This window comes from Hyla sarda, assembly GCF_029499605.1.
Source record: "Hyla sarda isolate aHylSar1 chromosome 1 unlocalized genomic scaffold, aHylSar1.hap1 SUPER_1_unloc_11, whole genome shotgun sequence".
NCBI lineage: Eukaryota > Metazoa > Chordata > Amphibia > Anura > Hylidae > Hyla > Hyla sarda.
Window position 1 is genome coordinate 229751 of NW_026607572.1, and position 25659 is coordinate 255409.

General features: G+C 42.8%; 1 protein-coding gene across 1 annotated transcript in view; it reads left to right on the forward strand.

Moving 5' to 3' along the window:
• The window catches only part of LOC130297953 (zinc finger protein 84-like), a 73500-nt gene that overhangs the window by 14835 nt on the left and 33006 nt on the right, over positions 1–25659 (forward strand). The window contains exon 2 of the mRNA XM_056550815.1: positions 6611–7950. Coding sequence (XP_056406790.1) covers positions 6611–7950 — 1340 coding nt within the window. The remainder of the gene's footprint in view (positions 1–6610; positions 7951–25659) is intronic.

Consider the following 25659-nt stretch of genomic DNA (forward strand, 5'->3'; position numbering starts at 1 on the left):
TTTTGCACCATAGGGGCTTCCTAAATGCGACATGCCCCCCAAAAAACCATTTCAGCTCAATTTGCTTTCCAAAAGCCAAATGTGACTCCTTCTCTTCTGAGCATTGTAGTTCGCCCGCAGAGCATTTTATGTCCTAACATGGGGTATTTCCATACTCAGAAGAGATGGGGTTACAAATTTTGGGGGGCATTTTCTCCCATTACCCTTTGTAAAAATTGTAAATTTGGGGGGGAAAACTGCACTTTAGTGAAATGTTTTTTTTTTTTTCATTTATACATCCGACTTTAATGAAAAGTCGTCAAACACCTGTGGGGTGTTAAGGCTCACTGGACCCCTTGTTACATTCCTTGAGGGGTGTAGTTTCCAAAATAGTATGCCATGTGGACGTTTTTGTTGTTCTGGCACCATAGGGGCTTCCCAAATGCGACATGACCCCCAAAAATAATTTCAGCAAAATTAATTCTCCAAAATCCAAAATTGTCGCTCCTTCCCTTCTGAGCCTTCTACTGCGCCTGCTGAAAACTTTACACATATGAGGTATTTCCTTACTTGAGAGAAATTTGGTTACAAATTTTGGGGGACTTTTTCTCCTATTACTCGTTGTAAAAATTAAAAAACTGGGTCTACAAGAACATGCGAGTGTAAAAAATGAAGATTGTGAATTTTCTCCTTCACTTTGCTGCTATTCCTGTGAAACACCTAAAGGGTTAACACACTTACTGAATGTCATTTTGAATACTTTGAGGGGTGCAGTTTTTATAATGGGGTCATTTATGCGGTATTTCTAATATGAAGACCCTTCAAATCCACTTCAAAACTGAACTGGTCCCTGAAAAATTCCGATTTTGAAAATTTTGAGAAAATTGAAAATTGCTGCTGAACTTTGAAGCCCTCTGATGTCTTCCAAAAGTAAAAACATCTCAACTTTATGATGCAAATATAAAGTAGACATATTGTATTTGTGAATCATTATATCATTTATTTAGAATTGGTTATTTTCCTTATAAGCAGAGAGCTTCAAAGTTAGAAAAATGCAAAAAATTTTATTTTTTCATCACATTTTGGAATTTTTCACCAAGAAATGATGCAAGTATCAACAAAATTTTACCATGAACATAAAGTAGAATATGTCACGAAAAAACTATCTCGAAATCAGAATGAAAGGTAAAAGCATTCCAGAGTTATTAATGCTTAAAGTGACAGTGGTCAGATGTGCAAAATATGGCCGGGTCCTACAGTGAAAATTGTCTGGGTCCTTAAGGGTTTAAAAGGTACTCGGTGCAAAACATCTTATCCCCTGTGAAAAGGATAAGATGTTACATCGTGGGGGTCCCACCGGGGATCCTCGCAATCTAACATCTTATCCCCTATCCTTTTGATAAGGGATAAGATGTCTAGGGGCGGAGTACCCCTTTAATTTAAAACCAACTATTAAAAAGATGGAGAAAAAAATGGAGGTATGGTTAAAACTTCCACTTTCTATGGCTGATAAATAGTATTATCCAAGATGATTCTTCTTCCTACTATTTTATATGTTATTAACGCATTTCCAATTCCTATTAAGGAAATCTGGTTTAAAAAGAATCGACAGGATTCTTAATTCCCTTCTATGGGAAAGAAAGAGAGTCCGTATTAAACTTAAAGGGGTACTCCGGTGAAACCTTTTTTTCTTTTAAATCAACTGGCTACGGAAAGTTAAACAGATTTTTACATTACTTCTATTAAAAAATCTTAATCCTTCCTGTACTTATTAGCTGCTGAATACTACAGAGGAAATTCTTTTCTTTTTGGAATGCTCTCTGATGACATCACGAGGACAGTGCTCTCTGCTGATGTTATAATAATAAGTCTTTATTTATTTTATTGTTGTCCTTAGTGGGATTTGAACCCAAGGCCCCAGCACTGCAAGGCAGCAGTGTTATCCACTGAGTCACCATGCTGCCCTTAGCATACATCTCCTATGCAAGGTTGCTAAAATGGACAGAGATGTCAGCAGAGAGCACTGTGGTCGTGATGTCATCAGTGTTCCAAAAAGAAAGGAATTTCCTCTGTAGCATTCAGCAGCTAATAAGTACTGGAAGGATTAAGATTTTTTAATAGAAGTAATTTACAAATATAGAATGCAAAGAGAGACTTGGCACCACCTCTGTGAGCACTAAGGATACAACAATATACTCGGCTTCCCTATGTCTTCCCTTGCAACAGCTGGAGGGACTTCGGTGGTGCTCAACGTGCAAAGCAAGTCCATACAATATACATGCAGTAGAAAAGGAGCAAAACGGAGCAACTCACCACACCGACCCAGGTATTCTATGCAAGTGGTACTTTATTCCAAAGTTTCAACCATGGAAGACAGGCAGGGGAGAGTGAAGGTAGGACGTGGGGGTATTCTCTCTCCCCTGCTTGTCTTCCATGGTTGAAGCTTTGGAATAAAGTACCACTTACATAGAATACCTGGGTTGTGTGGTGAGTTGCTCGTTTTGCTCCTTTTCTACTGCATGTAATTTACAAATATGTTTAACTTTCTGGCACCAGTTGATTTAAAAGAAAAAAGGTTTTCACCGGAGTACCCCTTTAAAGGGGTACTCCACTGGAAAACTTTTTTTTTTTTTAAATAAACCGGTATCAGAAAGTTATACAGATTGAAAATTTCTTGTATTAAAAAAATCTTAATCCTTCCAGTACGTACCAGCTGCTTTTATGATCCACAGAAAGTTATTTTGTTTTTGAATTTCCTTTCTGCCTGACCACAGTGCTCTCTGCTGACACCACTGTCCATTTTAGGAACTGTCCGGAGCAGAAGCAAATCCCTATAGAAAACCTCTCCTGCTCTGGACAATTCCTAAAATGGACAGAGGTGTCAGCAGAGAGCACTGTGGCCAGACAGAAAGGAATTTCAAAAAGAAAAGAACTTCCTGTGGATCATGACAGTAGCTGATAATTACTGGAAGGATTAAGATTTTTTTAATAGAAGTAATTTACAAATCTGTTTAACTTTCTGGCACCAGTTGATAAAAAATTTTTTTCCAGTGGAGTACCCCTTTAAATACTTGATGATTCCAGGGAGGTTAGGAGGGCTCTCAATTCCAAATTTCAGAATGTATCTTTAGTGTCACATTTGGGATTTATCGTCAATGAGGTTGGACAGGGCTGGATTCAATACCTAAGGGGAAAATCTATTAGAATTATTAGAGACTAATTTGACTGCACTAGAGGTAGGTCGTAAATATCCCACATTAATTAGTATTCATAAGTCTTGGGGTAAAATTAAGATTTTGTTAGAGGTAAAGAGAAGTCTTCCTTCCACGACACTGATGAACAATAATTACTTGGTGGAATTTTTAAAAATTGGTGGATATTTGACATGGAAAAAATGGGGGTTGATACAAGTGGCACAATTTATTGAAGATGGATACAGCTCATCCAATTTGATACATTTAAGAGAATGTAGGGGTTAAAGGAAAGCTTTCAATTTTATCAAAATCAACAGCATTTATTGCTGCTATTAATAAAGATAGGTTAAAGATAAAGATCTTCTAGGGAATATAATTAGAAGTCAATCTTTTTTATAATAAAATTAAATAAAATGATCAATGATTCTGTCTCACGAAGAATTGAGTTTCTTAGCAAGAAGAATTGGGAAAGGGAAATGGGTGAAATATCTAAACTTAAATGGAGCTCTATAGTAAAAAGTCTGAAAATTGTTTTGAGATTCAAATTATAATGAGAATCATAAAATAATTAAATCTAAAACTATTCATAGGTTATGTTATACACCGGAGATGTGGTGTGAGAGCCTCTGCTGAATGTCCTTGTTATAATATACACCGGAGAGTCTATATAATGTGGTGTGAGAGCCTCTGCTGAATGTCCTTGTTATATTATACACCAGAGAGTCTATATAATGTGGTGTGAGAGCCTCTGCTGAATGTCCTTGTTATATTATACACCGGAGAGTCTATATAATGTGGTGTGAGAGCCTCTGCTGAATGTCCTCGATATATTATACACCGGAGATGTGGTGTGAGAGCCTCTGCTGAATGTCCTTGTTATATTATACACCAGAGAGTCTATATAATGTGGTGTGAGAGCCTCTGCTGAATGTCCTTGTTATATTATACACCGGAGAGTCTATATAATGTGGTGTGAGAGACTCTGCTGAATGTCCTTGTTATATTATACACCGGAGAGTCTATATAATGTGGTGTGAGAGCCTCTGCTGAATGTCCTTGTTATATTATTGTTACGCCGAGCGCTCCGGGTCCCCGTTCCTCCCCGGAGCGCTCGCCTCATCCTCGTTGCTGCAGCGCCCCGGTCAGATCCACTGACCGGGTGCGCTGCGGTACCGCCTCCAGCCGGGATGCGATTCGCGATGCGGGTGGCGCCCGCTCGCGATGCGCACCCCGGTCCCCGTACCTGACTCGCTCTCCGTCGGTCCTGTCCCGGCGCGCGCGGCCCCGCTCCCTAGGGCGCGCGCGCGCCGGGTCTCTGCGATTTAAAGGGCCAGTGCACCAATGATGGTGCCTGGCCCAATCTTCCCAATTACCTTGATTAGTTTCCACCTGTGCACTCCCTACTTATACCTCACTTCCCCTGCACTCCCTGGCCGGATCTTGTTGCACTTGTGCCTAGTGAAAGCGTTCCCTTGTTTGTTCCTAGCCCGTGTTCCTGACCTCCTGCCGTTGCCCCTGACTACGATCCTTGCCGCCTGCCCCCGACCTTCTGCTACGTCCGACCTTGCTTCTGCCTACTCCCTTGTACCTCGCCTATCTTCAGCAGTCAGAGAGGTGAGCCGTTGCTAGTGGATACGACCTGGTCACTACCGCCGCAGCAAGACCATCCCGCTTTGCGGCGGGCTCTGGTGAAAACCTGTAGTGACTTAGAACCGGTCCACTAGCACGGTCCTCGTCAATCCCTCTCTGGCACAGAGGATCCACCTCCTGCCAGCCGGCATCGTGACAATTATACACCGGAGAGTCTATATAATGTGGTGTGAGAGCCTCTGCTGAATGTCCTTGTTATATTATACACTGGAGAGTCTATATAATGTGGTGTGAGAGCCTCTGCTGAATGTCCTTGTTATATTATACACTGGAGAGTCTATATAATGTGGTGTGAGAGCCTCTGCTGAATGTCCTTGTTATATTATACACCGGAGAGTCTATATAATGTGGTGTGAGAGCCTCTGCTGAATGTCCTCATTATATTATACACCGGAGAGTCTATATAATGTGGTGTGAGAGCCTCTGCTGAATGTCCTTGTTATATTATACACCAGAGAGTCTATATAATGTGGTGTGAGAGCCTCTGCTGAATGTCCTCGTTATATTATACACCGGAGAGTCTATATAATGTGGTGTGAGAGCCTCTGCTGAATGTCCTCATTATATTATACACCGGAGAGTCTATATAATGTGGTGTGAGAGCCTCTGCTGAATGTCCTTGTTATATTATACACCGGAGAGTCTATATAATTTGGTGTGAGAGCCTCTGCTGAATGTCCTTATTATATTATACACCGGAGAGTCTATATAATGTGGTGTGAGAACCTCTGCTGAATGTCCTCGTTATATTATACACCGGAGAGTCGATATAATGTGGTGTGAGAGCCTCTGCTGAATGTCCTTATTATATTATACACCGGAGAGTCTATATAATGTGGTGTGAGAGCCTCTGCTGAATGTCCTCGTTATATTATACACCGGAGAGTCTATATAATGTGGTGTGAGAGCCTCTGCTGAATGTCCCCGTTATATTATACACCGGAGAGTCTATATAATGTGGTGTGAGAGCCTCTGCTGAATGTCCTTGTTATATTATACACCGGAGAGTCTATATAATGTGGTGTGAGAGCCTCTGCTGAATGTCCTTGTTATATTATACACCGGAGAGTCTATATAATGTGGTGTGAGAGCCTCTGCTGAATGCCTTGTTATATTATACACTGGAGAGTCTATATAATGTGGTGTGAGAGCCTCTGCTGAATGTCCTTGTTATATTATACACCGGAGAGTCTATATAATGTGGTGTGAGAGCCTCTGCTGAATGTCCTTGTTATATTATACACTGGAGAGTCTATATAATGTGGTGTGAGAGCCTCTGCTGAATGTCCTTGTTATATTATACACCAGAGAGTCTATATACTGTGGTGTGAGAGCCTCTGCTGAATGTCCTCATAAAAAATGAAAATATACGTATTAGGCATATGTGTTTTATATTTGCTGATTATTTACCCAGGGTCTATGGAAGTGTTGCATATGTTTTTTCATACATGAATGCTTTTTTTACATTTACATATGTATGAAATGTAACAAGTGGACGTATTTATGTTTAATATTTTTATGAATGCAATAAAAAAAGTTATGATAATAATAATAAAAAAGATATCATTGTGATTGTATTGACCTTATATTTTAATGCACAGTGAATGAAGTGTTAATACAATGTTCGATTGGTGCTGCAAAAAACAAGCTCTCAAACTGCTCTGTAGATGGAAAAATAAAAGATTTATGGGAATGTGGAGAGGAGGAAAGAAGAAAACACAAAAGCTTAAATGTCCTGGGATGTTAAGGGTTAATACTGATGATAAAATCTGTGTTATTCTCTGCAGATTCTTGTACCAGGAGATCAGAGGAGAATCTTATATCTTCAGATTATAAAGCAGATGATGATATCACACAAGATACATATGAAGAACATTCCATTATCCCAGATACACCCTCAGCCCTTCACAGCCAAGATCTCTCATCTCATCCTTATATACAGGTCCTGTCTTCTCATTCATCACAGGATGTTCAGCTAAATAAAGGTCACAGAAGGGGTGTTGGACATCAAAAAGCTCATACAGGAAAGAAACCATATTCATGCTCAGAATGTGGGAAATGTTTTACTCACAAATCACATCTTGTTCGACATCAAAGAACTCACACAGGAGAGAAGCCATTTTCATGTTCAGAATGTGCGAAATGTTTTACTCAGAAATCAAGTTTTGTTGTACATAAAAAAACTCACACAGAGGAGAAGCCATTTTGCTGTGCAGAGTGTGGGAAATGTTTTATTGTGAAATCACAACTTGTTCAACATCAAAGAACTCACACAGGGGAGAAGCCGTTTTCATGTTCAGAATGTGGAAAATATTTTTCTCAGAGATCAAATCTTGTTAAACATAAAAGAATTCACACAGGGAAGATACCGTTTTCATGTTCGGAATGTGGGAAATGTTTTGCTCAGAAATCAGATCTTGTTAGACATCAAAGAACTCACACAGGGAAGAAGCCATTTTCATGTTCAGAATGTGTGAAATGGTTTGCTCAGAAATCAGATCTTGTTAGACATCAAATAACTCACACAGGAGAGAAGCCATTTTCATGTTCAGAATGTGGGAAATGGTTTTCTCAGAAATCAGATCTTGTTAGACATCATAGAACTCACACAGGTGAGAAGCCATTTTCATGCTCAGAATGTGGAAAATGTTTTACTGAGAAATCAAGTCTTGTTAAACATAAACGAACTCACACAGGGGAGAAACCATATTCATGTTCAGAATGTAGGAAATGTTTTTCTAACAAATCAAGTTTTGTTGTACATAAAAAAACTCACATGGAGGAGAAGCCATTTTGCTGTGCAGAGTGCGGGAAATGTTTTAGTGTGAAATCACAACTTGTTCAACATCAAAGAACTCACACAGGGGAGAAGCCATTTTCATGCGCAGAATGTGGGAGATGTTTTATTAAGAAATCACATCTTGTTCAACATCAAAGAACTCACACAGGACAGAAGCCATTTTCATGTGCAGAATGTGGGAAATGCTTTACTCAGAAATCACATCTTGTTAAACATAAAAGAACTCACACAGGAGAGAAGCCATTTTCATGTTCAAAATGTGGGAAATGTTTTAATTGGAAATCAGGTCTTCTTCAGCATCAAAGAACTCACACAGGGGAGAAGTCAAGTCAGAGCAATAAATGATGCAGATAACACATCTATATATTAACCATGTACATAGGATATCTGACATTTATATATATATCATATACTGCATCTCCAAACTTGTTACCAATTGTTAATAAAAGTTTTCTTTCTTATATGATTTATTCTTTATATTCGTATACAGGAGAGTTCATATAAGTTATATTGTCGGGGGTATCGGACTCCTCCTCTCCTTTTGTCACAGGGTATTCCAGAATCTTCTCAATGTTGGAGGTGTGGGATTGAGTCGTGGACTCTTTTACATATACAGGGGTCTTGCTTGAAAATGTAATCATTCTGGCGGGAAGATATTTTGATTACCGTATATACTCTAGTATAAGCGCGTTTTTTCATTGTGAAAATTCCCCCCTCGGCTTAAACTCGAGTGAAAAAAAAATTAGTACTGACATCAGTCCAGGCGTACAGATGGTGGTGGTCTGGGTCGTCCATTTTCACCGGGAAGCCCCCCTTCTCCGCTTCGGGCCGACTCCGGACTCATCTATGGTAGGGACTGTCTGCACAGGGACCATCTGCATACTGGCAGGAAAAGTGAGCTGATCTTGTCCGTCCATCCGGCCCCTGACTAGTGATGCTGGGGTAGGGTTCGCCACCACGCAGGGATTCCCCTGACGACACGGACCTCTCCCTTTCCCGGCTCCCAGGCAACAGGAAAAGACCTGCCGCCGCCGAGAGCTACAACTGGGGAGGTGATTAGACGATAAGAGAGGGGGATGGGTAATGACAGGAAGGGGATGGGTGTTTGTTGCAGTGGGTGATGATAGGCTTATACTCGAGTCAAGAGGTTTCCCCCCCCAGGTTTTTGTGGTAAAATGAGGGGCTTCGGCTTATACTCCAGTATATACAGTATTTTCTTGGTTACAACAAAAAGAGATAAATTTTACTCTGGAAATGGTTCTTCTTGCGGTTACATCTTCGGATTTATGTCCTATGTCGACTTGCTGAATCACACACCTACTATTGGTGACTAGACGGCTTATTCCGATATACTAGAAATCTTCTACCTCCTCCAACCATTTCGCAGCGGTGCCAAAAAAAAGTTCCCAGTTCAAAATTTGAATGTTATGGGGTATTAACACAGAATGTAATTATCGTTATATATGATGTGATTAAAAAATAAAAACCAATGATTTGTAACTTTTTTTTAATCTTTTTTTTATCTTTTGTTAACAATAAAAGAGACATTGGGGGAAAAAAAGTGTTTCTTTTATAAGGTAGTCACCGATCCAGCGATGTCATCTCTATAATTTTACATGGGAGGAAAAGAGTCTCATATATGGCTACAAGGTAACAGGACATGAGCAGATTAGACATATAAAATCACTTCTATCTTCTGGCTTCTACGACCTTCTGATCCTATAGGTCAGGGGTCCTCAAACTACGGCCCGGGGGCCACATGTGGCCCGCTGAGGACATTTATCCGGCCCACCGCTGCCTATGGACATCCCTGTGTCTCGAAAGATGTTTTCGGGACACAGGGATGCGCTCTCTGCAGCGGCCCCTGCGTTTACTTTAAAATGCAAGGACCGTCGGGAGATGACTGATGTCCCGTGTGTGCGCCCATAGCAACAGAGCGCGGGTCACTGACATCCCGTGTGTGCGCCCATAGCAACGGAGCGCGGAGGAGTGGAGCATCGAGGAGGACGTGCACTGGCCAGCTTGGTAAGTGTTACCAGCGGCACGTCAGCTTCGGTGCTCTGACCACCGCTCCCGGGACCTACTGCTATGGCCGTACCAGAGGAGTAGTGGTTGGAGCACAGAAGTGGGGCAGTACACCAGCATACAGCCTCCAGCCATATACTGTATGGCTGGAGGCTGTATGTCTGTGGGGGAACATACTGCCAGCCTAATGTGGGGGGAACTGTACTGCAAACTAAATGTGGGGGAACTATGCTGCCAACCTAATGTGGGGGAACTACAACCTAATGTGGGAGAACTTTACTGCCAACAAAATGTGGGGAGCTATACTGCACCTAATGTGGGGAACTATACTGCCAACCTAATGCGGGGAGAACTATACTGCCAACCTAATGTGGGGGGAACTATACTGCACACCTAATGTGGAGGGAACTATACTGCACACCTAATGTGGAGGGAACTATACTGCACACCTAATGTGGAGGGAACTATACTGCACACCTAATGTGGAGGGAACTATACTGCACACCTAATGTGGAGGTAACTATACTGCACCTAATGTGGGGGGAACTATACTGCCAACCCTAATGTGGGGAGAACTATACCAACCTAATGTGGGGAGAACTATACTGCCAACCTAATGTGGGAGGAACTATACTGCCAACCTAATGTGGGGGAACTATACTGCACCTAATGTTGGTGAACTATACTGCCAACCTAATGTGGGGGGAACTATACTGCCAACCCTAATGTGGGGAGAACTATACTGCCAACCTAATGTGGGGGAACTACAACCTAATGTGGGAGGAAATATACTGCCTACCTAATGTGGGGGAACTATACTGCTAACTAAATGTGGGGAACAACAACCTAATGTGGGGGGAACTATACTGCCAACCAAATGTGGGGGAACTACAACCTAATGTGGGGGGAACTATACTGCCAACCTAATGTGGGGGAACTATGCTGCCAACCTTATGTTGGGGAACTATACTGCCAACTAAATGTGGGGGAACTACAACCTAATGTGGGGGGAACTATACTGCCAACAAAATGTGGGGGAACTACAACCTAATGTGGGGGGAACTATACTGCCAACTAAATGTGGTGGAACTATACTGCCAACCTAATGTGGGGGTAACTATACTGCACCTAATGTGGGGGGAACTATACTGCACCTAATGTGGGGAACTATACTGTCAACCTATTGTGGGGGAACTTTACTGCCAACCTAATGTGGGGGAACTACAATCTAATGTGGGGGGAACTATACTGCACCTAGTGTGGGGGAACTATACTGCGAATCTAATGTGGGGGAACTATACTGCCAACTAAATGTTGGGGAACTATACTGCCGACCTAATGTGCGGGGAACTATACTGCCAACCTAATGTGGGGGGAACTATACTGCACACCTAATGTGGGGGAACTATACTGCCAACCTAATGTGGGGGAATATACTGCCAACCTAATGTGGGGGAACTATACTGCCAACCTAATGTGGGGGGAACTATACTGCCAACCTAATGTGGGGGAATATACTGCCAACCTAATGTGGGGGAACTATACTGCACACCTAATGTGCGGGGAACTATACTGCCAACATAATGTGGGGGAATATACTGCCAACCTAATGTGGGGGAACTATACTGCCAACCTAATGTGGGGGGAACTATACTGCCAACCTAATGTGGGGGAATATACTGCCAACCTAATGTGGGGGGAACTATACTGCACACCTAATGTGGGAGAACTATACTGCCAACCTAATGTGGGGGAATATACTGCCAACCTAATGTGGGGGGAACTATACTGCACACCTAATGTGGGGGGAACTATACTGCCAACCTAATGTGGGGGAATATACTGCCAACCTAATGTGGGGGAACTATACTGCACACCTAATGTGCTGGGAACTATACTGCCAACCTAATGTGGGGGAACTATACTGCCAACCTAATGTGGGGGGAACTGTGCTGCATACTTAAAGGGGTAGTCCACTAATAAAATATATAAGTGGGCATAGGAATTTGTTCATAGTTTTTTTTTTTTAACTATAGTCAGGCCCTCCAACGGTCTGAGGGACGGTAAACTGGCCCCCCTGTTTAAAAAGTTTGAGGACCCCTGCTATAGGTGTTAGATTAGTGGGGTCTCCTACTCTACACAGGGTCCTTCCTTAGGTTATAGAGGGAAGAACAAGTTGCATTCGGCCGAAGTGCGGAGAAGAATTAACCAGGTGGCGCTATGGTTGGTTCCCAGCTCTCTGAGGGGCTGAAGCCAGCTGTGCTCTCTCCGTTAAAGGAAAGGACTTGTTAGACGGAATTTGTTAATTTAAAGGGGTATTCCAGGAAAAAAAAATTTTTTATATCAACTGGCTCCAGAAAGTTAACAGATTTGTAAATTACTTCTATTAAAAAATCTTAATCGTTCCAATAATTATCAGCTGCTGAAGTTGAGTTGTTCTTTTCTGCTGACATCTCTGCTTGTCTCGGGAACTGCACAGAGTAGAAGAGGTTTGCTATGGGGATTTGCTTCTACTCTGGACAGTTGCCGAGACAGGTGTCATCAGAGAGCACTTAGACAGAAAAGAACAACTTAACTTCAGCAGCTCATAAGTACTGAAAGGATTAAGATTTTTTAATAGAAGTAATTAACAAATCTGTTTAACTTTCTGGAGCCAGTTAATATATAAAAATGTTTTTTCCTGGATAACCCTTTAACCCCTTAAGGACACAGCCCATTTTCACCTCTAGGACGGAGCCCTTTTTTGCACATCTGACCACTGTCACTTTAAACATTAATAACTCTGGAATGCTTTTACTTATCAATCTGATTCCGAGATTGTTTTTTCGTGACATATTCTACTTTAACATAGTGGTAAATTTTTGTGGTAACTTGCATCCTTTCTTGGTGAAAAATCCAAAATTTGATGAAAAAATTGAAAATTTTGCATTTTTCTAACTTTGAAGCTCTCTGTTTGTAAGGAAAATGGATATTCCAAATATTTCTTTTTGGGATTCACATATACAATATGTCTACTTTATATTTTCATCATAAAATTTATGAGTTTTTACTTTTGGAAGACATCAGAGGGCTTCAAAGTTCAGCAGCAATTTTACAATTTTTCACAAAATTTTCAAACTCGCTATTTTTCATGGACCAGTTCAGGTTTGAAGTGGATTTGAAGGGTCTTCATATTAGAAATACCCCATAAAAGACCCCATTATAAAAACTACACCCCCCAAAGTATTCAAAATGACATTCAGTAAGCGTTTTAACCCTTTAGGTGTTTCACAGGAAAAGCAGCAAAGTGAAGGAGAAAATTCAAAATCTTCATTTTTTACACTTGCATGTTCTTGTAGACCCAATTTTTGAATTTTTACAAGGGGTAAAAGGATAAAATTTATACTTGAATTTGTAGCCCAATTTCTCTCGAGTAAGCACATACCTCATATGTCTATGTAAATTGTTCGGCGGGCGCAGTAGAGGGCTCAGAAGCGAAGGAGCGACAAGGGGATTTTGGAGAGTACGTTTTTCTGAAATGGTTTTTTGGGGGCATGTTGCATTTAGGAAGCCCCTATGGTGCCAAAACAGCAAAAAAAAAAACATGGCATACCATTTTGGAAACTAGACCCCTTGAGGAACGTAACAAGGAATTAAGTGAGCCTTAATACCCCACAGGTGTTTCATGACTTTTGCATATGTAAAAAAAATAAAATAAATTTCACTAAAATGTGTGTTTCCCCCCAAATTTCACATTTTTGCAAGGGTTAATAGCAGAAAATACCCCCCAAAATTTGTAACCCCATCTCTTCTGAGTATGGAGGTACCCCATAAGTTGACCTGAAGTGCATTACGGGCGAACTACAATGCTCAGAAGAGAAGGAGTCATATTTGGCTTTTTGAGAGCAAATTTTGCTCGGGGGGCATGTCGCATTTAGGAAGCCCCTATGGTGCCAGGACAGCAAAAAAAACCGACATGGCATACCATTTTGGAAACTAGACTCCTTGAGGAACGTAACAAGGGATAAAGTGAACCTTAATACCCCACAGGTGTTTCACGACTTTTGCATATGTAAAAAAAAAAAAATTTTTTTTACCAAAAATGCTTGGTTTAGCAAAAATTTAACATTTTTAAAAAAGGTAATAGCAGAAAATACCCCCCCAAAATTTGAAGCCCAATTTCTCCCGATTCAGAAAACACCCAATATGTGGATGAAAAGTGCTCTGCTGGCGCACTACAGGTCTCAGAAGAGAAGGAGTCACATTTGGCTTTTTGGAAGCAAATTTTGCTCTGGGGGCATGCCGCATTTAGGAAGCACCTATGGTGCCAGGACAGATAAAAAAAAAACACATGGCATACTATTTTGGAAACTAGACCCCTTGGGGAACGTAACAAGGGGTAAAGTGAACCTTAATACCCCACAGGTGTTTCACGACTTTTGCATATGTAAAAAAAAAAAAAATTTTTTACACTAAAATGCTTGTTTTCCCCCAAATTTTACATTTTTACAAGGGATAATAGCAGAAAATACCCCCCAAAATTTGTAACCCCATCTCTTCTGAGTATGGAAATACCCAATAAGTGGACGTGAAGTGCACTGGGGGCGAACTACAATGCTCAGAAGAGAAGGAGCATCATTGAGGTTTTTGAGAGAGAATTTGGCCATGTGCATTTCCAAAGCCCCCCCGTGGTGCCAGAACAGTGGACCCCCCCACATGTGACCCCATTTTTAAAACTACACCCCTCACGGAAGGTAATAAGGGGTGCAGGGAGAATTTAAACCCCACTGGCATTTGACGGATCTTTGGAACAGTGGGCTGTGCAAATTAAAAATTTTATTTTTCATTTTCACAGACCCCTGTTTCAAAGATCTGTCAGACACCTGTGGGGTGTAAATGCTCACCGTACCCCTTGTTACATTCCGTGAGGGGTGTAGTTTCCAAAATGGGGTCACATGTGGGTATTTATTGTTTTGCACTTATGTCAGAACCGCTGTAAAATCAGCCACCCCTGTGCAAATGACCAATTTAGACCTCAAATTTACATGGTTCATTCTCCCTTCTGAGCCTTGTTGTGCGCCCCCAGAACACTTTGCGCCCACATATGGGGTATCTCCGTCCTCAGGAGAAATTGCGTTACAAATTTTGGAGGCTTTTTTTCTTTTACCGCTTGTGAAATTTTAAAGTATGGGGCAACACCAGTATGTTAGTGTACAAAAATGTTTTTTTTTTACACTAACATGCTGGTGTAGACCCCAACTTTACCTTTTCATAAGGGGTAAAAGGAGAAGAAGCCCCCCAAAATTTGTTAGGCAATTTCTCCCGAGTACGGAAATACCCCATATGTGGCCCTAAACTGTTGCCTTGAAATACGACAGGGCTCCAAAGTGAGAGCGCCATGCGCATTTGAGGCCTAAATTAGGGATTTGCATAGGGGTGGACATAGGGGTATTCTACACCAGTGATTCTCAAACAGGGTGCCTCCAGCTGTTGCTAAACTCCCAGCATGCTTGGACAGTCAATGGCTGTCCGGAAATGCTGGGAGTTTTTGTTTTGCAACAGCTGGAGGCTCCGTTTTGGAAACACTGCTGTAGGATACGTTTTTCATTTTTATTGGGGGGGAAGGGGTGGTGGTGGTGGGGGGGGCAGTGTACGTGTGTATATGTAGTGTTTTCCTCTTTATTTTATGTTAGTGTAGTGTTTTTAGGTTACATTCACACTGACGGCGGATTACACTGAGTCTCCCGCTAGGAGTTTGAGCTGCGGCTGCGGCTGGAACTCACTGTAATCCGTCGCCAGTGTGAATGTAACCTGTACATTCACATGGGAGGGGGGGGGGGAACTACAACTCCCAGCATGCACTGACAGAACGTGCATGCTGGGAGTTGTAGTTTTGCAACAGCTGGAGGCACACTGGTTGGAAAATACTGAGTTAGGTAATAGAACCTATTACCTAACTCGGTATTTCCCAACCAGTGTGCATCCAGCTGTTGCAGAACTACAACTCTCAGCATGTACTGATTGCCAAAGGGAATGCTGGGAGATGTAGTTATGCAACAGCTGGAGGCACGCAAGTACAACTCCCAGCATGCCGAGACAGCCATTTGCTGTTCCTGAATGCTGGGAGTTGTAGTTTTGCAAGATTTAGAGGGGTTCAGGCTGGAGATCACTGACAGTGGTCTCTAAACTGTGGCCCTCCAGATGTTGCAAAACTACAAATCTCAGCATGCTAAGACAGCAAACTGCTGTCTGGGCATGCTGGGAGTTGTAGTTTTGTAATATCTGGAGGGCTACAGTTTGGAGACCACTGTCAGTGATCTCCAGCCTGAACCCCTCTAAATCTTGCAAAACTACAACTCCCCAGCATGCCAACACAGCAAACAGCTGTCAAGGCATGGTGGGAGTTGTAGTTTTGCAACATCTGGAGGGCGACAGTTTAGAGACCACTCTCTAAACTGTCGCCCTGCAGATGTTGCTAGGCAACAGACTCTGCACACGCGGCGTCATACTTACCTCCACCGCCGCCGTAATCACAGCCGCCGCCGCCGGGTAAGTGACCGCCGCTGCCGCCGCTATTACACGTTTCCCCCCGCTGTGCCCGGACACCGATGGGTGGGCATAGCGGGGGGAACCGAACTTTAACCCCCCCGCCCCCAGTCTGCTATTGGTCGGCCGCTCCGCCGATCAATAGCAGGGATAGGAGGGGTGGCAACCCTGCCACCTCACTCCTATCTCTTCAAGGGGGATCGAGGGTGTCTTGGACACCCCCGATCCCCCTTATTTTATCGCGGCGCCGCGATTGATGGGCAGGGGGAGAGCGCTCCCCCTGCAAACACCGTAGATGCCGTGATCAGAACTGATCACGGCATCTATGGGGTTAATGCTGCCGGGACCGGCGCGATCGCGGCCCCGGCAGCTGCGGTGGGACTCCGGCTGTGATTGACAGCTGAGTCCCACCCGCGATCTCCTGCACTGCCCGCGGCCGAGCAGGAGATCGCTTGGACGTATGCATACGTCCAATAGCGGGAAGGGGTTAAAGATCATGGCATCTGGAACAACATAACTGGATAAGACATATTCTCTCACATTTCCATCCATAGGTCATGCTCCTCCCAGTTCCCCATTAAAGGGGTATTCTAGTGCTCCAGCGTTCTGAACATTTTGTTTGTGATCGTGACGTTACAGCAACTCCCCTCGTGATGTCCTGCCACGCCACTTCCATTCATGTCTATGGGAGGGGGCGTGTCAGCCGACATGCCCCTCCCATAGATATGAATGGAGGGGGCGTGGCATGACCTCATGACCACTGCTGCAGAAACCAGGAGTTTGTTTAGAACACCCGATGCTGCGGGAGATTGCAGAGGGCCCCAGAAGCTGGACTCGTGATCAGACATCTTATCCCCTATCCTTTGTATAGGGGATAAGATGTCTAGCTGCGGAGTGTCTCTTTAATGTTCTCACTTTAGGTAAATTCCCACAGTATAACTTCTAACAAACCGAATCGGTGAGCAGGAAAACCACTATTCCCTAAGTTAGTGAAGACAATGTCCTTCTCTTAGTGCATACAGGAATACTTAGGGGATAATAGTATTATACGTGATAGCCAGCATGGGTTTACTAAGGATAGTCAAACACTCACGGCAGTAGTGGATCTGCAGGGCCTGTGTGGAAGATGACGTGGGCTGTGCCAGGGAGCGGAGCCTTAGGTGCAGAGATACCCCTGGCACGACTCGTCCATATAGGTTGCTGAGATGTAATGTGGTACAGGAGGCATACGGCAACTCGTGGTCAGGATAGCAGAAGGTCAGGGCTGGCAGCACAGGTGAGTGGTCATGAATGTGGCAAGAGATCAATAGGTAGGCGGCACTGGAGCAAAGTATGGTATGGTATGGCAAAGAAAGAACACTTTCTTTAAGGCACAATGGCAAACAAAGATCCGGCAATGAGTGCCGTCCTGTTTTAGTAGTTTAAATGCTTTATTTTTGTCATTTATTGCCCCCTTAACATTTTTATTCATCCATATTGGTTTTCTTTTATTTGTGACCCTTTTATTCCCATAAGGTAGATACATCTTACAGTGAGAGTTTAAGATATTTTTAAAAGTCTCCCATTTAGTGTCAGTATTGTTGTTTTTGAGGACATTATCCCAATTTATATTGTTAAAGGGGTACTCCGGTGAAAACCTTTTTTTCTTTTAAATCAACTGGTGCCAGAAAGTTAAACATATTTGTAAATGACTTCTATTAAAAAATCTTAATCCTTCCAGTACTTATTAGCTGCTGAATGCTACAGAGGAAATTCCTTTCTTTTTGGAACACTGATGACATCACAACCACAGTGCTCTCTGCTGACATCTCTGTCCATTTTAGCAACAGTGCATAGCAGATGTATGCTAAGGGCAGCATGGTGGCTTAGTGGTTAGCACTGTTGCCTTGCAGTGCTGGGGCCTTGGGTTCAAATCCCACTAAGGACAACAATAAATAAATAAAGACTTATTATTATAATAAGGTCAGCAGTGCTCGTGATGTCATCAGAGAGCATTCCAAAAAGAAAAGAATTTCCTCTGTAGTATTCAGCAGCTAATAAGTACAGGAACGATTAAGATTTTTTAATAGAAGTAATTTACAAATATGTTTAACTTTCCGGAGCCAGTTCATTTAAAAGAAAAAAGGTTTTCACTGGAGTACCCCTTTAACCCCTTAAAGACACAGCTCATTTTCACCTTAAGGATGCAAGCCTTTTTTGCAAACCTGACCACTGTCACTTTAAGCATTAATAACTCTGGGACGCTTTTAGTTATCATTCTGATTACGAGATTGTTTTTTCGTGACATATTCTACTTTATGTTAGTGGTAAAATTGTGTCGATACTTGCATCATTTCTTGGTGAAAAATTAGAAAATTTCATGAAAAATTTGAAAATGTTGCATTTTTTTTTACTTTGAAACTCTCTGCTTATAAGGAAAATGGAAATCGCAAATAAATTATATATTGATTCACATATACAATATGTCTACTTTGTGTTTGCATCATTAAGTTGACATGTTTTTACTTTTGGAAGACATCAGAGGCTTCAAAGTTCAGCAGCAATTTTCAAATTTTTCACATTTTCAAAATCAGAATTTTTTAGGGACCAGTTCAGTTTTGAAGTGGATTTGAGGGGTCTTCATATTAGAAATATCCCACAAATGACCCAATTATAAAAACTGCACCCCTCAAAGTATTCAAAATGACATTCAGTGTGTGTTTTAACCCTTTAGGTGTTTCACAGGAATAGCAGCAAAGTAAAGGTGAAATTTCAAAATCTTCATTTTTTCCACTCGCATGTTCTTGTAGACCCAGTTTTTAAATTTTTACAAGGGGTAAAAGGAGAAAAATCTTCCTAAAATTTGTAACCCAATTTCTCTCGAGTAAGGAAATACCTCATATGTATACGTGAAGTGTTCTGTGGGTGCACTAGAGGGCTCAGAAGGGAAGGAGCGACAATAGTATTTTGGAGAGTGAATTCTTCTGAAATGGTTTTTGGGTGGGGCATGTCACATTTAGGAAGCCCCTATGGTGCCAGAACAGCAAGAAAACCCACACATGGCATACTATTTTGGAAACTACACCCCTCAGGGAACATAACAAGGGGTCCAGTGAGCCTTAACACCCCACAGGTGTTTGACGACTTTTCGTTAAAGTTTGACGTGTACACGAATTTATTTATTTTTCTAACTAAAATGCAGTTTTTTCCCCAAATTTTACATTTCTACAAGGGGTAATAGGAGAAATGCCCCCCAAATTATTAACCCCATTTCTTCTGAGTATGGAAATACCCCATGTGTGCACTAAAAGTGCTCTGCTGGCGCATTACAATGCACAGAAGAGAAGAGAAGCGCCATTGAGCTTATGGAGAGAGAATTTGGTTGGAATATTAGTCGGGGGCCTTGTGCATTTACACAGCCCCCCGTGGTGCCAGAACAGTGTTCCAAAAATCTGTCAGACACCTGTGGGTCGTAAATGCTCACTGTACCCCTTATTACATTCCGTGAGGGGTGTAGTTTCCAAAATGGGGTCACATGTGGAGGGGTCCATTGTTCTGGCACTATGGGGGGGGGGGGGTTTTGTAAACACACGTGGCCTTGAATTCCGGACAAGTTTTCTCTCCAAAATCCCAATGGCGCTGCTATTCTTCTGAGCATTGTAGTTCGCCCGCAGAACACTTTCCATCCACATATGGGGTATGTTCTTACTCAGAAGAAATGGGGTTACAAATTTTGGGGGGCTTTTTTTTTTCTATTTTCCCTTGTGAAAATGAAAAATTTAGGGTAACACCAGCAAAGTTTTTTCTTCATTTTCCCATCAAACTTTAACGTAAATTCTTCAAACAACTGTGGGGTGTTAAAGCTCACTATACCCCTTGTTACGTTCCGTGAGGGGTGTAGTTTGCAAAATGGGGTCACGTGTGGGTATTTATTTTATTGCATTTATGTCAGAACTGCTGTAAAATCAGCCACCCCTGTGCAAATCACCAATTTAGGCCTCAAATTTTCATAGTGCGCTCTCACTCCTGAGCCTTGTTGTGCGCCCGCAGAGCATTTTACGCCCACATATGGGGTATTTCCGTACTCAGGAGAAATTGTGTTACAAATTTTGGGGGTCTTTTTTTTCCTTTTAATGTTAGTGTAAAATTTTTTTTTTTTTTTTACACTAACAAGCTGGTGTAGCCCCCAACTTTTCCTTTTCATAAAGTTGGGGGCTACAGGGCTCCGAAGTGAGAGAGCGCCATGCGCTTTTGAGGACTAAATTAGGGATTGCACAGGGGTGGACATAGGGGTATTCTATGCCAGTGATTCCCAAACAGGTTGCCTCCAGCTGTTGCTAAACTCCCAGCATGCCTGAACAGTCAGTGACTGTCTGGAAATGCTGGGCGTTGTTGTTTTGCAACAGCTGGAGGCTCTGTTTTGGAAACACTGCCGTACGATGTTTTTTATTTTTATTGGGGGGGACAGTGTAAGGGGGTGTATATGTTGTGTTTTACCCTTTATTATGTGTTAGTGTAGTGTTGTGTTGTGTTTTTAGGGTACATTCACACTGACAGGTTTACAGGGTGTTTCCCGCTAGGAGTTTGCGCCGCGGCAGAAAATTTGCCACAGCTCAAACTTGAAGCAGGAAACTTACTGTAAACCTGCCCGTGTGAATGTACCCTGTACAATCACATGGGGGGGGGGGGCGCAAACCTCCAGCTGTTTCAAAACTACTTTTGCAACAGCTGGAGGCACACTGGTTGGAAAACCTTCAGTTAGGTTCTGTTACCTAATTCAGTATTTTCCAACCAGGGTGCCAACTGTTGCAAAACTACAACTCCCAGCATGTTCTGATTGCCGAAGGGCATGCTGGGAGATGTAGTTATGCAACAGGTGGAGGTACGCAACTACAACTCCCAGCATGCCGAAACAGCTGTTTGGGCATGCAGAGATTTGCAGTTTTGCAACATCTGGAGGGCTACAGTTTTGACTCCTGCACACTGATCTCCAAACTGTGGCCCTCCAGATGTTGCAAAACTACAAATCCCAGCATGCCCAGACAGCAATTGGCTGTCTGGGCATGCTGGGAGATGTAGTTTTGCAACAGCTGGAGGCAAACAACTACAATTCCTAGCATGCCCAGACAGCCGTTTGCAGCCGGGCATGCTGGGAGTTGTAGTTTTGCAATATCTGGAGAACCACTGTTTGGAGACCACTGGGTAGTGGTCTCCAAACTGTGATCCTCCAGATCTTGCAAATCTACAACTCTGGGCATGCCCAGACAGGCATTGGCTGTCTGAGCATGCTGGGAGTTGTAGTTTTGCAACATCTGAAGGATCACAGTTTGGCGACCACTACACAGTTGTCACCAAACAGTGGTCCTCCAGATGTTGCTAAACTACAACTCCCAGCCTGCCCAGACAGCTAATGCCTGTCTGGGCATGCCAGGAGTTGTAGTTTTGCAGCATCTGGAGCATCACTCACTGGCCAGTCAGATCCCGCCGCAGCCTGCAGGATCCGCCACCGGGTAAGAAGGATTTATTCCCTCTGTGCCCCGCTTTCCCCGGACTAACACATGTGGGCAGAGGTCTGGCAGCGGCGATGGCGGGTGCGTGGCGATGGCGGGGGCACTTACCCCCGCCATCGCCGCTGCCAGACCTCCGGATCGCCGCTGCCGGACACACGGATCGCCGGTCATCAAACGCCCACCCCCTGCCGACCACCTCCCACCGCCCCCTACACACCCGATCGCTGATTGGGTTAATCAAATGGGGTGTCGGGCGGGAGTGGTCTCCTGCCGGACACCCGGGACTTTAGCTAATTAACCCGATCAGCGCCGCGGGAGCGCGCACAAAGAACGCGGAATGCGCAATGGTATCACGTTATCCGCCGTATAAATGCGGCACCAGCCCGACGGGGGTTAAGCTGAACTTCTCACCTGCCGGAGACAACCGGAGGTGAAAAGTTCAGCCCCCGGGATGCAGCAGCAACTGCAATTATGTGAATGACGGGTATACTCTGCACGAATGCACTTCAGCAGCTGACGGGTATACCCGTCATTCTGCGTTAAGGGGTTAAAGGGGTATTCCAGGCAAAAAATTTTTATATATATATCAACTGGAAAGTTAAACAGATTTGTAAATTACTTCTATTAAAAAATCTTAATCCTTCCAATAGTTATTAGCTTCTGAAGTTTTCTGTCTAACTGCTCAATGATGATGTCACGTCCCGGGAGCTGTGCATGATGGGAGAATATCCCCATAGGAACTGCACAGCTCCCGGGACGTGAGTCATCAGACAGCAGTTAGACAGAAAACAGCAACTCAACTTCAGAAGCTAATAACTATTGGAAGGATTAAGATTTTTTAATCGAAGTAATTTACAAATCTGTTTCACTTTCCGGAGCCAGTTGATATATAAAAGAAAGTTTTGGCCTGGAATACCCCTTTAATCCTTTGCAGTACTTATTAGCTGCTGAATACTACTGAGGAAATTCTTTTCTTTTTGGAATGCTCTCTGATGACATCACGAGCACAGTTCTCTCTGCTGACGTTATAATAATAATAATAAGTCTTTATTTATTGTTGTCCTTAGTGGGATTTGAACCCAAGTCCCCTGCACTGCAAGGCAGCAGTGCTAACCACTGAACCACCATGCTGCCCTTAGCATACATCTGCTATGCACAGTTGCTAAAATGGACAGAGATGTCAGCAGAGAGCACTGTGCTCGTGATGTCATCAGTGTTCCAAAAAGAAAGGAATTTCCTCTGTAGCATTCAGCAGCTAATAAGTACTGGAAGGATTAAGATTTTTTAATAGAAGTAATTTACAAATATGTTTAACTTTCGTGCACCAGTTGATTTAAAAGAAAAAAGGTTTTCACCGGAGTACCCCTTTAAGATTTTTTAATAGAAGTAATTTAAAAATATGTTTAACTTTCCGGAGCCAGTTGATTTAAAAGAAAAAAAGATTTCACCGGAGTACCCCTTTAAAGTCCCCCATTATTATCACCTCATTCTGATTTGCTGCCATGTTTATTTGCCTCGGTAATTGATCTTCTGCTTCTTCCATTATGTTTGTGGTTTATAACAAACCCCTATCAGAATTTATTATTTTTATCTCCATATATTTCTATCCATAATGACTCCACATTATCGTTTCCCTCCCGTATATCCTCCCGCAGTGCGGCCTTCAGACTGGACTTTACATAAAGACAGACTCCTCCCCCTTTCCATTTTGTCCGATCCTTCCTGAATAGACTATAACCCTGTATGTTACCGCCCAGTCACAGCGATCGTCCAACCAAGTCCCTGTTATACCCACTATGTCATAATTTTCCTCAGACATAGTTACATAGTTACATAGTTAGTACGGTCGAAAAAAGACATATGTCCATCAAGTTCAACCAGGGAATTAAGGGGTAGGGGTGTGGCGCGATATTGGGGAAGGGATGGGATTTTATATTTCTTCATTAGCATTAATGTTATTTTGTTCCAGGAATGTATCTAATCCTGTTTTAAAGCTGTTAATTGTTCCTGCTGTGACCAGTTCCTGAGGTAGACTGTTCCATAAATTCACAGTCCTCATGGTAAAGAAGGCGTGTCGCCCCTTTAGACTAAACCTTTTCTTCTCCAGACGGAGGGAGTGCCCCCTCGTCCTTTGGGGGGGTTTAACCTGGAACAGTTTTTCTCCATATTTTTTGTATGGGCCATTTATATACTCACATACATTGATCATATCCCCCCTTAAATGTCTCTTCTCAAGACTAAACAAATGTAAGTCTTTTAGCCGTTCCTCATAGCTGAGACGTTCCATGCCCCATATTAGTTTAGTCGCATGTCTCTGTACCCTTTCCAACTCCGCAGTGTCCCTTTTATGGACCGGTGACTAAAACTGAACAGCATATTCCAGGTGAGGCCGTACCAATGCTTTATAAAGGGGGAGTATTATGTCCCTGTCCCTTGAGTCCATGCCTCTTTTGATACATGACAATATCCTGCCGGCTTTGGAAGCAGCAGCCTGACATTGTGCTATTCTGTAGTCTGTGATCTACAAGTACATCCAGATCCTTCTCTACCAGTGACTCTGCCAGTTTAATCCCCCCTAAGACATACGACGCATGCAGGTTATTAGTATACACAGCCCCCCTCTATATACACAGCCCCCCTCTATATACACAGCCCCCCTAAGACATATGATGCATGCAGGTTATTAGTACCCAGATGCATAACTTTACATTTATCCATATTGAACCTCATTTGCCAAGTGGATGCCCAGACACTTAGTCTATCCAAGTCATCTTGTAACTTATACACATCCTCTATAGACTGTACCCCCCCCCTCTATATACACAGCCCCCCTCTATATACACAGCCCCCCTCTATATACACAGCCCCCCCTCTATATACACATCCTCTATAGACTGTACCGTGCTACAAAGCTCGGTGTCATCTGCAAAGATAGAAACAGAGCTGTTATTACCATCCTCTATATACACAGCCCCCCCTCTATATACACAGCCCCCCTCTATATACACAGCCCCCCCCCACTATATACACCTCCTCTATAGACTGTACCGTGCTACAAAGCTTGGTGTCATCTGCAAAGATAGAAACAGAGCTGTTAATACCATCCTCTATATCATTGATAAATAAATTAAACAGCAGCGGGCCCAGTACTGAACCTTGGGGTACACCACTAATTACCGGGGACCAATCAGAGTACGAATCATTGACCACCACTCTCTGGGTACGATCCATGAGCCAGTGTTCAATCCAGTTACAAACTAAAGTTTCCAACCCAAAGACCTTAACTTACCTGTCAGACGTCTATGAGACGATTAGCAAAATCCAAAAACACTATGGGGGACATTTATCAATGTTTGCTTATGTATTCCTTTTTTTAGTTTGTTTTTTCTTACAATTTTTTTGCTTATGTGCAACTTATTTATCAACTGCTTTCAGCCTGTTGATAAATTTCTTTCATGTAAGCAATTTTTCTTTTTTTGCTTTGGTAGTGGCTTTTTCTGCTCCAGGTCTGGGCTGGAGTAAATTTAGTAGTTTTTTTCATGTTATTGCTTAGGACACATCACAATCAAAAAGTCGCAGAAAAAAGAGAGTAGTCGCAAGTGCGACTTTTTTGCGACAATTTTAAGCAAAAAGAAACTACTAAATGCTTTGATAAATTTCCCCCTTTATCCACAGCCATTCCTCTGTCAAGGCTTCTACTCACCTCTTCATAAAAGCAAATTAGATTGGTTTGACAACTTCTATCCTTAGTAAACCCATGCTGGATATCACTTATAATACTAATAACCCCTAAGTATTCCTGTATGCACTAAAAGAAGGACATTGTCTTCACTAACTACGCTGATAGACATCTTATCCCCTATCCAAAGGAAAAGGGATAAGATGTCTGATCACGGGGGTCCCACTGCTGGGGCCCTCTGCGATCTCCCGATCTAAACAAACACCGTGTTCCTGCAGCAGTGGTCATGATTTCACACCACGCCCCCTCCCATAGACA